We start from the raw sequence: 15,788 nt of genomic DNA, 5'->3' as shown, positions 1-15,788 counted from the left end.
TTGTTTATCTCTCTTTTTCTCGCTTCTTTATTTTCCATCATTTGGACTTCTATATCACTAATTCTCTCTTCTGCCTCATTTATCCTAGCAGTTAGAGCCTCCATTTTTGATTGCACCTCATTAATAGCCTTTTTGATTTCGCCTTGGTTAGATTTTAGTTCTTTTATTTCTCCAGAGAAGGTTTCTCTAACATCTTCCATGCTTTTCTCAATCCCAGCTAGTATCTTTAAAATCGGCATTCTGAACTCTAGTTCCGACATGTTACTAATGTCAGTATTGATTATGTCCCTGGCAGTCGGTATTGCCTCTTTTTTTTTTTTTTTTTTGAGGTGAGTTTTTCCGTCTTGTCATTTTGTCCAGAGGAGAACAGATGAATGAGAGAACAAAATGCTAACAGGGTAACAATGTCCCCAGAGAAATATACAGCAAAGAAATCAGAAGAGACCTGAATCTGGGGCGGGGGGGAGGGAGGGAAAGAACAAAAAAAGAAAAAAGAAAAAGAAAAAGATTAAAAGAAAAAGAATATGATCAAATATGATCAGGCTGGTAATAGATCAGTGCCACACAGTAGGTTTTAGGTGTATTTTGGTCTGTTAGAAGAAACTGCCTCCTAAAATTTTAAAAGAAAGAAAAGCTTATAATGTACAAAAATAAGGGTAAATATGATGAAGGGATGGAGTATGACTATAAAGATGAAAATTATAAAAGGTTTTGTAAAAGGAATTGATAAGAGAAGAAGTTGGTTGAAAAAAGAAAGAGAAGTTAAAAAAAAAGGGAGAGAATGTGATCAGGCAGGAGACTAGAACAAAGCCATACACTAGAAATTTAGGGTATATTTTGGTCCATTAGAAGAAACTGTATCCCACAATTTTAAAGAGAGAACAACTTATATATATGCTAAAAATAAGGTTAACTACTATGAAGGGATAGAATATGACTCTAAAAATGAAAAATAAAAAAGATTTTTTTAAAAAGCGATTGATAAGATGTTGGTTGAAAAAGGGAAAAAGAAAAATTAAAAAAAAAAAGAGGGTCGCCTGGGTTGCTCAGTCGTTAAGCGTCTGTCTTCGGTTCAGGTCATGATCCCAGGGTCCTGGGATTGTTCCCCACATTGGGCTCCCTGCTCAGCGGGAAGCCTGTTTCTCCCTCTCCCCCTCCCCTCTGCTTGTGTTCCCTCTCTTGCTGTCTCTCTCTCTCTCTGTCAAATAAATAAATAAAATCTTAAAAAAAAAAGAAAAAGAAAAAGAAAAAAGAAAATTTAAAAAATTGACTTTGAAAGACGAATCAGGGGAAAAAAGCGATGAATTCTATGTGCTGTATTTCCCTAGTGCTGGAGTTCTGCTCTTCTCATTAATCGGTAAATTTGGTCTTGGGTGGCTGAGCTTGCTGTGATCTTCTGGGGGAGGGGCTTGTCACAGTGAGTCTAAATTGTCTTTGCTGGAGGCGGAATTGTCCCACCCTCGCTGGGTCTGGGCTAAGTAATCTGCTCGGGTTTGCTCTCGGGAGCTTTTGTTCTCTGCAAGCTTTCTGTACAGCATGGAGGATGAGAGTGAAAATGACGGTCTCCCAATCTCCACCCTATAGGAACCAAGAACTCGGGGCCCCGCTCCTCAGTGTGCCTCCATAGAAGAGCAGTCAGTCACTCCCCTGTCCCCGGTCTCCGGCCGCACTCCGTGCTCCCCTGGCCTGTGACGGAGCGTTTCTATCTCTCGTACACGTCCCCGTTCGGAGTCTCCAAACCCAGCAGATCCCTGCGGTGTGCTCCCACACTCCTCCTCCCGGGGGAGGAAGGGGAGTCTCCCCGGATCTGCCGCTTGTTGGGTCCCTGCTGGAGGAGCAGTGGCCCGACTGGGCCGCGGATCACAGTTTATGGCAACCTTGAGCTGAGAGCCCACTCCTCGGCTCTGTCTCTGCAGCCGGCTTCCCCGCTCCGATACCTGGGAGCTCTGCCACACTCAGGCACCCCTGGTCTTTCTGTGACCCCGAGGGTCCTGAGACCACACTGTCCTGCGAGGGTTCCACCCCCCGCTTAGCCACTGGAGCGACGTCCGTTGGCAGAGCCGACTTCTAATAGTTTGATTTTGTGCTCCGCTGCTTTATCACTTAACAGTAGCAGCTGACGGAGGCCCCCTCCCCCTCCCGTCTATCCTCCTGAATATTACCTTGGATTCACTTCTCCACACGTCCTACCTTCCAGAAAGTCGTCGCTTTTCTGTTCAGAGAGTTGCTGCTATTCTTTTCTTCGATCTACTGTTGCGTTCGTAGGTGTTCAGAATGGTTTGATCCCTATCCAGCTGAATCCCTGGGACCAGATGAAATTTAGGTCCTCTACTCCTCTGTCTTCTGCCTCCTCCGCTCGGTTTCTCACTTCTTTCTTGATAATTGCCTCACAGGAGAGAATAATTGAGCGTTTGAAAGAACAGCGGGAGAGAGATGATCGGGAAAGACTAGAAGAGATAGAATCTTTCCGGAAAGAGAACAAAGATCTGAAAGAGAAGGTCAATGCTTTACAAGCTGAACTGACTGAAAAAGAGGTGAGTCTGGAGAAACAAATGAACCATGCTGATAGTCCTATTCAGAGGAGCCTCAAGAGACTAGAGAGTGAGTTTGAGGGGCTGTGTGAAGGCTTTGGGGACATAGTTACCATTCCTTGGCAAAGCTGTCTGCGTTCAAAGGAAAATATTTAGTGTAACTCCCTTCATCAAGTTGACCTATGCCCTCGTCTCTACTCTAACTGCATACAATATAGCTCCTTGAAAGTTTTCTTGATGTCTTACCACATTTTTGTGGCTAAGAGGATTCTGTATTTTTTCAGTATTCCATGACCTTTCCTTGGGATAACAACAATATCAATAGTAATAATATCTCCCCTTATTGGGGGCCTGTTATATGCCAGTCCTTGTGTTGGTTTCTTTATATTCATTTGTGTTGCTTAAGTGGATCATGGAATACTTCCAGGTTAGGGGATAAGGTACCATGCTTTACACAAAGTATAGGTTAAATGTGGCTCTTCTTCTGGAATACTGATTTTACATTATGGTAAATAATTTAAAACATTATTTTCATGCTAGAGCGAACATGGATGCAGAATACAAATCCTACCTGCATTTTTTAAGTAAAACAATATACTTTAAAGGAATTTTTTGCTTGGGGGTTATGGAGAGAATGGGTTGAGCTAAACTCCCCACACTCTGAGAGATACCTATAACTCCTTTAATTTACTTAGGGATCCATTGATGGAGAAGTTTGAAAAGCAGCATTGCATGTCATTTTGTTCAGGCTCCAAAACTCTGACATGTGTGCCATTGTCCACAACTGGCCCCTTCATACTTATTTTTGTTCACAGAAAATACCCATCTCCTTTAGGGCTGTTACAGATTCTTTCCTCTTACTGGGCTATATCACTGCATAGTTGTTCACTTTTCAGCCCCAGATTATTACCCCTGCCCTTGGGTCTTGGTAATTCTATACAAATTAAAGTACTCTCTAAATGAGGAATGCAAGAGTGGGAGAATTGATGAGTAATGGAAACAAAATGCATATTCCCTAAAATGTAAGCACACTAGTATTTTTGTTTTGTTTTGTTTTGTTTTACAGAGGAGATTATTTCTTTGATATGAAAATAAAGAACGTAAATTCTCTTCCTACTATTTCACTGCTAAATCTGATTTGGGGGATCTGTAATTACTGTAGTTGGTATGTGACAGGAGGCATGGAAGCTTTGACCTCATTTGCAATTTCAATAACTGATTGCAAGTGTTATTTATGGATTTGCACCTTAAAATTAATATATATATATATACTTATAATTGAAAAGAGATCTTGATGACATTGTGGAGCATAGCTTTATATGAAAATAATTTTGTAAACAATGCCTACATTGTATGATTTCAGACAGGCATTTCAGCAAACATTTATTGTTCCTGTATAGTAATGTGCCTGCCGCTGGTATGGGTGTGTCAGTCAAGGTTCTACCAGAAAAATAGAACTGTATTAAGAAATTTATTGCAAGGAATTGGCTTACATAGTTATAGGGGGTGGCTAGGCAAGTCTGAAATTCATAGGGTAGGCCATCAGGAACGTCAGGCTGGAAACACTCCAGTCAGGACCTGGCACAGCAGTCCACAGGTTGATTTCTTTCTTTTCAGGGAAATCTCGGTCCTGCTCTTAAGGCCTTTCAACTGATAGGATCAGGCCCACCCAGATTTGGAGAATAACATCCTTTACTTAAAATCAACTGATGATAGGTGTTAGTCATAGCTACAGATTACCTCCATTGCAACACCTAGATTAATGTTTGATTGAATAACTGGGCACTATATAGCCTAGCCACGTTGACGCATAAAGGTATCAGAACTGGCAATTTAGAATGTATAAAGAGAAACAACATATAATTGTTGTCAGCTTATAATTTAGTTTGGGTGATAATCACCTTTGTCATGACAAAATGCCTAGATTACAAGGTCCTTTATTATTTCTGTGGGAGTGGTATGATAAGGAACATTGAAATTGGAATCAGAGTCCTGGGTTTGAGACCTGTGTCTTCCTTTAATGGGTCAGGAACCTTGGAGAAGACAGTTCATGTGAGCCTCAGTTTCTTGACTTGAAAAATGAGAGTGGCTACTTGTCCTTCAGAGGGCTGTTAGGAGCTGGGTAATTTTCTGAGTGATGGTGGTGTTATCTTATTCAACAAGTTATTCCAGGGCCCAGGAAGTAGCCCAGACACAAAATATTAGGTAAAATCATTTACTGAGTGGCCACGTGTGTGCTTAGTGTCTTTTTAGGTGCTGCAAATGGATATAAAGGAAACTCACAAAGTCTGATTTTGGGTAATACCTGAATATTTTAGTTACATTGTTAGATGCTGCTAATAATTTCATGTTTGGTAATAGACATTGCCTTCCTAGCTAAGCAAAGTTATGTTCCATGATATATGCACATATTTACTTCTTGCTTTTTGAAATTCATACTGTCCAGGGGAGCTCTTGGTTTCTGGTCATGATTGATGAGTGGAACAATTTAGGTAACCCATTTCTAAGTTGGGGAGATTCATTATATCTGTTGAATTTGGATTTACAAAGGACTGGGATGTAAAGTCTACTCTAAATTTTAAAATAATTTTATCTTTGATTCTATAGAAGGTATTTTTAAAACCATTGGTTATTTTTCTGTTAAGGAAATAGAATTTGATAAAAACAGGATGCTTCTTTTATATTTGATTTGCCCTTTGTGGGGGGAAAAGCATTAAAGTTAGTATTTTCTTTCTATTTGTCTTAGAGTCTGCACGACTTGACAGCAATAAATGTAAATGGAAGGTTCAGGGTGTCTGTTTTGCCATGACATGTAAAGACCACCTTGGGACTTACATCATTAGCATGACTTTGAGACGTGAAACATACATTTACTGACCACACCATTTGGTCACATTTGATTCTACTGCAATTAGATCCTGCTCCGTTCTGTAAGCTGGCCAATTTTAATTTCCTGGCCAGAGCCGGCTATTGTTACCTTAGTAAGACTATATTTACCCTTTCTGTCTAATGCACACTTTATTACTATGCAGAGAATCACTTTATTCAAATTGAAGACTAGTAGAAATTGCAGTGTTTTACTTACTAGTGTTCTTTCCTTTCAGTCTAGTTTAATTGACCTCAAGGAACATGCATCTTCATTAGCCTCAGCAGGACTGAAAAGGGACTCCAAATTAAAATCTCTAGAAATAGCCATTGAACAAAAGAAAGAAGAATGTAGCAAATTGGAAGCACAGTTAAAAAAGGTAAGTGAAGTCCAAGGAAAAAAATGCTCATTTTACAATGAATTTATAAAATGGAAATGGAAGAGATATTCTGCAAAGAAACAAACTCTTTATCTTTTGCTGTCTGCTGATAAGAGAATTAGACACTCTTAACTTATGAAGTCTGCATCAAATTGGCCAGTGAACCTGAAAAAATATCTTAGGTTTCCTGTCTGAAACAAAACTTGAAAAATAGATGAAAATAGTAGTGGAAGTAAAAAAATATTAAAAAAAAATAAGCTGTTGCTCTCTGGGTAAATCTCAACTATAAAAAAAAAGTGAAAATGTTTATAACAAATCAAAGAATCTGGGGACCCCTTTATATGTTGATAAACTTATACTACTTTCAGAAGTAGGTCAATTTTTGTATGGGGAACTTTGTAAAAGTTTACCCGACAATATTAAATTTCTAGGAGTCCATCCAAATATGTCAAAGTCCCTAGAATATCTGTGGGATGACTCTTGGTACTTAACCAAAAATGACTTTCATATCTTAGAAAGCTTGTTGAATGTAGAAGGCTTTGGAAAAGAAAACAGGATCTTTATATTGCAGCATTAACATGTTTTCTCTGAACTGGACATTTTTGTGGAGTACATTTCCAGTCATGCATCATTCCTTTGACTTTTTCCCTGTGTTGTTTGGTACGTCTGCACTCATTGTTCACATAAAACTCATAACTTTATGAGTTTAAGCATTTTGTTTCCCTTTGACAACTTATAAACTTAATTCAAAAGAGGTGATAAGAATCTAAATAATCAAGCAAAGCATATAATAAAATTTGACTATGTATAATTTATAGCACACTGGAATGGGGATTTATTTGCTAAAGTTATGAAAATATATGATGTGGATGATAGGGATGTTAAAGCATCATATATCTGTGGAGAAATTTTTCTGAATATTTAAAAATTGATTATACTATTTTGTATGAGGCAATATATAACCGAAATGTGATTATACTCTGTTCACGGAATTCTAGGAAACTATCCTGAGAAATTTCACACTAGTAAAGTCTCTACTGAAAAAGATAGAGATCAAACCCCTCTACAGCAAAACAGCAAGAAAATCTCTGTATTGAAGAATCTACTTTCCAATCTACTCAGTGTCTCACTTTTTTCCAGCGATATCTAGTTAAGCAGAAATCTCGAACAATAAATAGAAGAATTTAAATTGCCCATTTGAGGGTGCTTAAGTGGCAATTGACTTGGCTATTTATGTATTGGGTGTATGATAATACATTCTTGACACATATCTGAATGTATTCTGTAATATGTTATACATATCAAGAAATGAACTTATTAGGAAAGGTACTTTTAATTTAATGAACAGTTTTGTGATCACAAGGCAACTCTAAGATAACTGTGTAAGAACTTCATTGACTCGCTTTGCATTAGCTTACATCAATTGCATTGTGCTGAGTCCTGAAGAAGGACCTCAAATAGACCTGCCCATGAAAGAAGATACCTCCATCAATTCTGCATAGCCATTGTGGAGCTGAGGACACAACATATATTATTTCTGCAGATACATACTCGACATACTCCCTTTTAGTGTAAGTCACCTATGGAATTTGAAACCCTCTAGTAATTAAAAGGAGGAGTTTCCCATATTGACACTTAGTTTCCATGTATATAACTTGACTAGTTTAATAACTGAATGTTTATGCATTTCAATTTAGTTTCTTTCAACGTAGCTCTCATTTGCCCAAAGAATCACTCAGAGCATGTGGTTTCCTTAAACTCTCAGGTAGACATTCTGTGCTGAAATTCACAGAGCAAATCCTGTAAACATTTTAGCATTATTCTTGACAATGTTTTAACATTCTGCCACATCACCAGGATTAAAGTAACAAATATGGTTGTCTTGCTGTAAGGACCTATTTAATTTATGAAAAGATAACTTATTTCTAAGTATATAAATAATGTTTGCTTATATTATTTCCTAAATGCATAGTACAGTGAAATTAAATAAGGTAATTATAATTTAAATATTTTCATACCTAACCTGCAGATGCTATTTTGTTATTTTTGGCTCCCTAGCATCGACTAAATTCAAAAGTTTAAAATACTTTTTCTAGTAGTCTTTAATTTCTGGTAATAAATAGTTCCGTAAAAACCTCAAGTACCCATCACCTTAAAAAGAATTGAGATCTACATGAAATATTTGAAAATATAAGCCAACAGTATGTGAATATACATATAAACACATCATTTACTCATGGAAAAATAAGCAGCTATAAAAGCTTAAGGAGTGTCTGGGCCCCCTTTTAAATAAAAGGGTATGTGACTTGTGAATAAAATATAAAGGGTTACTAAATGAAAGCTGAAAACATAATAGTTTTATTATGTCATAAATAAACCATGAATTCCCAATGGAATTTTGCACAAGATTTGTGAGCGTCCATGTAATTTTACAATAAAATATACACATCGTAGATGTGTTTAGCTGAACAGAAACCTTGTTTGCCATTGACAATGGGATCCAAATTGTGATTTAAATTTATTTTTGTCTTATGAACAATTCTTGACATTGGTAAGGTGAGTTTTTACATAAAAGTTTGTGGAGAACATTCACATGCCTAGTTACTTTTAACCCTTTATGCACTGTTAATTTAAGTCTCCAAATACTTCATGATGAAAAACGGTTATAGGCAGAAAAGGAACTGTTCCTTATACATTGCATCCCACATCTTAAAAACAATGCCATCAAATATTCATGTGTGAGGAAAGTTTTCCTGTTATTAATGAGGTTGATAAAATGATAGTAACCACAATGCACAACAACGAGTTATGAGTGTGCTTTACAAATTACTGCATTCATTAATCTTAAGTAGACACCCAGGGGTTGAGAAGAACCTCATTAGTGATATGTGGATAATTTTGTCTTTCAGAAGAGTATATGGTGTTCAATATGTAGAAATAATTTTACCTTATCTAGCTAGAAATCAATTGAGAAGCAACAAATCAAAATGTTATGATTTGGTAATTTTCCAATTAATACCATCTTTGAGGAGAGTGGGTTTTTTTTTAACCATGGTAAAATTATCATTTACTTCATCAAAGTTGAACAAATGAAAAATTCAGGCTCTTTAAAGGAACATGTCTTAGCTTCAAGCAAAGTGAAAGTTCCTACAGTATTTCACCTTCTATAACTTGACGTTGGGCCCCAAAGAAATAGAACCCGAGAGTGATATTTAAGATAATACTCAGTACATTTAAATCCACAAAAATTTAAATCTTCTACACAAAATAGACTGGAGAGCTTTAAAAATTCTGAAGCACTTGGAACATTACAGGATAGTCACTAAAAATTACATTTTTATTAATTATGAACTAACAGTAGAAGCTGGTAATGGGCAATGGATAATACTGTATTTTGGTTCCCTTTATTCTTCCTGATGACTTAATTTTTTTCTTCTCCCGTTTACTGTTAATCCTGTAATGTTTTGCTTACTGATATTTTGCTATTGCTAACCTGCTGTTTGCTGATCTATATTTTCCTAAAATTAGACTGAATAGAAACTTCAGGCTTGTGTTAATATAAAAGAAGAGCTATAAATTCAATGATAAGATTTAATTAATCTTTTATTATTACCATCTTTGAAGTTCAGGTAATAAATTGCAGGCTTGGCCAAAAGTACTTCTTCTGATTCATTGCTAGAGGCCAGCACTTCATGTATCATCAAAAGTGGACAGCTTTCTTTATTTCATGGGTTATTTAATTTGAGAAAGGGAAAGTAACACAAACCTTAAATTTCTTATTCCAGCTATTCTTTTTTAGGAGCCAAAGTCAACATTTCTATTTCCCTAGAGCCTCTCACTTTCACTGTGGAATGTTTAGAAACTGAAATTTCTTCTTTTTGAACAACCAGTTTGTCTGTGCAAATGCACTGGATTTGTTGAGCTAATGCTGTTTTTCTGGATCTTTCCTTCTTTCCCTGTCTGTGCTTCAATGCCTCCCCAACTTTGCAATGTAGCAAGCTGAGCAGTTGTTCAATCAGATGTACAATCCAGTAAGTCATTTCTGAAAGTTCCCGCTGTAACATATCAAAGCATGAGGATCCATTGATCACATGTCATGGTGTGCCATACTGGGGAGGTTTCAAAAATATATATGAGTCTCTTCCCATTTCCGTTCTGTCAAAAGAAATGACCTGTGCAAAGGCCACTGCCATTTCTTTTGAATGTGAAATTTAAAAATTAAGAACTTAAAACATTGCCAGCTCTGATATTACCTCCGTCTTAACTTCAACTTTAAGGCTATAGAGAAGCGGAGGTCAGCTGCAGATCTAGGCTCATGGAACTCTTTCTTAGTTCCTTCTAACTCAGAGTTACCTATGTGAAAAGGGATAGCATTTGTAAAATAGCAAGCAAGTCGATGTAAATTACATGCAAATGACAGAAGTTAAAATAAGGTTAGATTTAAAAATAGGGCTATGCTCTCTGAGATTGGTAAATGCCTAACATTATTGTGGGTTTTGTAAGAGTTAAAAACATGTCATTTGGCTGAGGACGAACTAAAATATAGCCTCCTAATAATAGATAGTAACAATTCTGATTATAGCTTAATGGTACACAAAACAGGTAACTAGTAAAAATAAATGTAAAACGAGTGGCCCAGATGCCACCACTGATTTTTTTATCCTAATGACAGGTGTGCATTTATATGAAGCAATTTATTTGTTTCTTTAAGTTATTAAAGAAGAAAGACCTTTTTGTTTTGTCAACTCAACTGGCTTAACTGGGTGAAATATTACCTAAAGGTGACCAGAATTTATCATTTGGCGGATGTGATCTGTGCATTCTAATTACCTCCTATTTATGAATTCCCATCATGGGAAAATGGAATAGCATAGATAAAGGAAACTATTCAGCCCAAAACTTTTTGTTAAGCTGCTATTCCAAAATACATACATACAGCATGATACACAAGATGCTTGGGTGTATTTAATTAGATTCAACCTCCACCCTCCATTCTTTAAAACAAATTTTATTTTTGCAAACAGAATTTCTCAATTTCCATTGGTGCATCTTTATTAACCTCTTTCCCCAAATATGATTTTTAGCAGAGCAGGAAAAATAATTCAAATTTCCTATCCCTTAACATTTGATTGGGAGTGTTATTTATTATTATTTAGGGGTTTTTCTGGGGGAGGGGAGGCAGAGGGAGAGAGAGAATCCTAAGTGGGCTCCACGCCCAGCCCATGAGCTGGACACAGGGCCTGATCTCACAACCCCAAGATCATGACCTGAGATGAAATCAAGAGTCAAATGGTTAACCCACTGAGCCACCCAGGCGCCCCCTTGAATGGGAGTGTTAATAAGCAGGCTCTACACAATGGGTAGGTGAAGAAAGACAAGATTGGAATACCTTTAAGCTTGAAAATTGACCCTGGGAAAAATGACTATTTTCTTTAGATGATTTTTAAAAGATGTAAAATAATCCCAGTGAAATTGTTTCACATTTACTAGTTGGGGACAGGAAGAAAACCTAAGTATATCACATTTTGGGTATGTGCAGGACAACTGGGGAGTGCTTTTTTCCTGTAGCAGCAAGGAGTTACCAGAACCACGATAGGATTTTAGCATCCCTGTCTGAATAGGTAGGACCAAAGAAATAGCTCTGTTAACTTTAAGACCGTTTCCAGGAATATTGATGATATGGCACTTATTGGACTTTTCAACCACAGTGGTGGGTCTCTAGGAAGCAAAAACAAACTTTTTTCCTTGAATTAATTAAGCTAACCCATTGGTTTGGCAACCTGGGAGTATAGCCAGCCTCTCATTATTTTAACTCTCCCTGTCTGCAGATATTCTCAGGGTCCCGTTCGTTTTTGGACTGATAGGGATACAGTATGATGGATTTTCTTTCCTTAATAGTCTTTAAAAAAATAATCATGTTATTCTGATTATAAAAATAACATATGGTCACAGTGGAGAATTTGCAAAAGTATGGAAGTATAGGACAAAATAAAATGACAGGATGTCTCCTGGCACAAAGATAATCACTAGGAGCATTTGGGGGGGTTCCCTACCCAGACATCTTTTTTGTTATTCTTACCCTCTCCTTTCTCCCTTTCTCTCTCTTTCCTTTCTCCCCCTTTCTTCCCTTTTTTCTTCCATCTCTTTCCTTTCTTCTCTTCTTTTTCTCATTTAATACTCTTATTTTCTTTTCACCAAATTGTGTCAGTGTTTATGGAATTATACATTCTATTTTTATAACATATCATCAGCATTTTCTCCAATAACTAACTATTCTTCCAAAACACTATCTTATTGTTTATGTGATATTTCACTGTATTTACTCATTCCCCAAATGTTGCTCATCTCCCCTCCCCTTTTTTTTGCCAATGTATAATGCTCTGGAAATCATCTTCCCATATTAATCTCCTCACATTTCTGTGTCTGTCATGGAATAAATACCTGGTCGGTGATTTTTCAAAGCTCCCAATAGTTCTTACTGTGTTGCATTTTAGAGAAGTTCTGCCATGACACTTTTCTTTCAGCACTGGATAAAGGCAGCCTTTCTGCCACAACCTGACCAACACTGAGAAGTGTCCTTTTTCATAACTTGGACAGATGCATAGGTGGAATTTTTTTTTGTCATTTTAACTTTATTTTCTTTAATCACCAGAATGGTTGAGGTTTTTAAAACATTTATTAGCTGTTTGTATTTTTCTTCTGTGAATTGTTTCTTTTGGTCATGTAAGCACTTGTTTTTGAGTTTACCGTTTTGTTCATTGGTTTGTATGAATCATTCTATACTTTATATAGAAACTTTGTCAGATTTGTGGCAATATTTCATTTTATTTAAATTTTTTAAAAAGATTTTTTATTTATTTGAGAGGGGAGGGACAGAGAGAGAAGGAGAAGTAGGGAGCCAGATTCAGGGCTCAGTCCCAGGACCCTGGGATCATGACCTGAGCCAAAGGCAGATGCATAACTGACTGAGCCACCCAGGTGCCCCTCATTTAAATTTTTTTAATAAAGAAAGCTATAACTATTTTTAGGTTTCTTGACCTGTGTTTCCCTTTAGAATTTTCTCATTTTCTTTAGGCTTAGAAGTCATTCTCTGATTTCAAGAATAGGCACTCACTTACATTTAAAACTTTTTAATGTTACTTTTACATCAGTTTAACCCCTTTATCTGTCTTTAGTATATTTTGATTCATGTTGAGAGGTGAAGTTTTAACATTATGTATTTTTAAATGATCAACTAATTATCCCAGCACCATTTATCAAATAATTCTTTAACCACTGTTCTTCATACTATTTCAATGTATACTAAGTTCTCATCTGGATGAATGTCTTAATTTCTGAGCTGTTCAGTTTTATCAATGTCTGTTGCTTGTTGGGACAGAATTTTAATTATTGTGGCTTTATAATATTTTTAAGTATCTAGTGAAACAAATTCCACTCTAATTTTTTCTGCTTTTCATTTCATTTTGTTTTTATGTGCTTAGCCTTTAATTCTCTATTATTCCAAGTAAACTTAAGGATCACCTTGTGAACTAAAAAGCACAACTGTTGGTGATTTTAATTTGAATTATACTCAACCTATAAAATAATTTTAGAAAGATATCTTTCCAATATTATTTCTTCTAATTCATGAACTTGATACAACTTTTACTTATACATAGATCTTTTACAGTAAAGGTTTGACATTTTCCTATTATAGTCCTGTGATATTTCAAGAATAGTTCTAAGTATTACTGTATATATGTATATATATATATCATTATTATATATAGTATGTAGTATCTATATATAATTAATAATATATATATCATTACTATATATCTATATATAGATAGGCATATCTATCTATATATATAATTTTTAAGCTACTAAAATTTATGTGAAATTAATTTTTGGTGAATGCTCTATTTCTCCTTTTATTTTCTAGCCAGTTATTGGTACGTAGGAAATTTCTTTTATTATTGTATGTTTATTTTGAGTAAGGCTACCCTATAAATTTTGCTGAATTATAACTTAATTGTTTTTGTTAAATAAGATCATTTTACAGTCAGATTTATGTCCATTTATCTAAACTAAATCAGAGTAAATAAAAATTCAGCTTTGAAGTTTTCCTGGGAACATTTTTTTCCTGGAGTAGAAATAAACCTACTTTTGAAACTCTTTTACTTTTACTTTAGTCACCCAGGTACTAAGTGATGCTGTAATTCCATTTCTTAGGAATCTAAAATTTTGTCTTTGTATCCTGATTATTTCTTATAATAATAACCTTTCTGCAGCTTAACTACCAGTCTCTACTCCTGGAGGAGTTTTGTCTTGTCATTATAAACACTATGCAGGTTATCTTCAGTTGAATTCTTTTTCTTCCCTTAGTTCTTAATTCCAGACAAATAATATGGTTTATTCATCAGTCTCAAATACCTTCTTTGCTGTGGCCCTAGTAGTTATTATGCCCAGAGATGGTATCCAGAGGTCTCTTATAAATTTTTAATAAAATTTTAGAGCTTCTGGCTCCTAAGTTTAGTGCATTGTATAATATCCTTGTTGCTGCAAGGCAAATGACTGATTTGGAGGCACCGAGGACAACTTTGTGACTGGCCAGGGTACACTTGAGACCACTCTGATGTACTTCCACACATGTGAGTTTCCCCCCTTGCCTGGTCACTATCCATTGAAATCCTATATTTTCTGCAAATGCGTCTTTTGCAGGGCTCATATTTTATGTAACAGTTTATAAGAAAAAGACCAAGCATTTTTCCAGTGTAGAGAGAGAAAAAAAGTCTTACTAATGTTCATTGAGGTCTTCCTGACTTATAGATCATCATAGGACTCTACAATCCCAAGGACATGGTGGACTGCATTATAAATGCTTTCACAGTCACTGTTTAGGTACAGCGGTTTATTTTTGTGATTTTTGAGGACGATTTATGAAAATTATTTAATTCACTCGTAGACTAGTCCCCCCAACACAATGGAGAATTACAAATATTTAAGAGATAATTCACGGCATGCACATAGCATGTACAAACACATGCATACACCTCACACTTGCTCCAGGCTTTCAATATCTAAAGAACTCAAGTAATATTTATAATAACTTAAGATTTGAAGTCACATGTTTTATTTCAGAACATCCAGATAATTACTTCAGTTCTTTTCTACTTTTGTGAAATTCCATAGTTAAAAGGGATTACATTATAATTGTATTTTTGTTTAAATAGTCTTAAAAACTGTTAAGCATACAGTTGGTTCTTTTAATTTTGCATATGTGTGACTATAAGAAAAATCATTTTGAACATCTGTTCATTTATTTAAAAATATCATATTTGTTCCATCTATGAGAAAAGTTTCATTTTGGAGTAGTTGTTATAATATGAAAATTGTGAGTATTCAGGATGGGCTTAGCTAGTATTGTAAAAGAAGTTTCCTTTAGAACTAAGTAGTGCAAGATTCGAAGATACATCATTATTAGATTCTGAATGTACTATTTAGGCTCAGCTTTTATATTTGGTATTAATTAATTAATTGGATTTAAAATAAAATGTAAATTTTATAATATGTTGAAGTTCTATAATCACCCTTAAAGCCTTTATTTTTAAAAGTGAGGTTTGTTCATAGCTCAGAATTATGTGAAGGTTGGAACTTCTTTTAGAAGATTGAAATAAAATACAATGTTTAAAGTAGTTTATATGCCCTGTTCTGATGCTCAGATATGAAAAGAATGTTTAAACCCCCCAAAGTGCTGCAATCAAGAATCATATTTTCACTGTGTATAAATTTAACAAATTATTGCTAAAACCCATAAGCAGCAGGGAAGAAAAACCATCAGACTCATTAGTTAGTGTTCTGCTTGTGCTTTATGATCATGACTAATCATTTGTTTATTTTGAAAGAAATGACTTCTTTAAATTGTTAGGCCCCATTTCAAAGAAAGAATGCTATATAATATTATAATTGAATATTCCCTGCCCAGTTTCACAGCAGGTTTCTGGGCCAAAGTTAATGCTTTCCTTTCTAG

The 15,788-nt window shown here is 35.5% G+C and overlaps 1 protein-coding gene across 9 annotated transcripts in view; it reads left to right on the top strand.

Moving 5' to 3' along the window:
- ERC2 (ELKS/RAB6-interacting/CAST family member 2) overlaps positions 1–15,788 on the top strand; it is a 977,487-nt gene that overhangs the window by 464,684 nt on the left and 497,015 nt on the right. For 6 of the 9 annotated variants that reach the window (XR_003518693.1, XR_003518694.1, XM_027587658.1 and 3 more), the window contains 3 exons: positions 2,394–2,534; positions 5,636–5,776; positions 9,772–9,807. The exons of 1 other annotated variant lie outside the window; for it this stretch is intronic. Coding sequence is in view for 6 of the 8 variants with exons in the window: in XM_027587658.1 (XP_027443459.1) it covers positions 2,394–2,534; positions 5,636–5,776; positions 9,772–9,807 (318 nt within the window). In the remaining 2 variants the exon portion in view is untranslated. The remainder of the gene's footprint in view (positions 1–2,393; positions 2,535–5,635; positions 5,777–9,771; positions 9,808–15,788) is intronic. 2 more of the 9 variants (XM_027587661.1, XM_027587660.1) reach the window with 1 other exon arrangement.

The sequence above is a fragment of the Zalophus californianus genome, chromosome 1, assembly GCF_009762305.2.
Source record: "Zalophus californianus isolate mZalCal1 chromosome 1, mZalCal1.pri.v2, whole genome shotgun sequence".
Lineage (NCBI taxonomy): Eukaryota > Metazoa > Chordata > Mammalia > Carnivora > Otariidae > Zalophus > Zalophus californianus.
The sequence above is the reverse complement of the archived record's forward strand: the minus strand, read 5'-3'. Positions and strand labels throughout refer to the sequence as shown.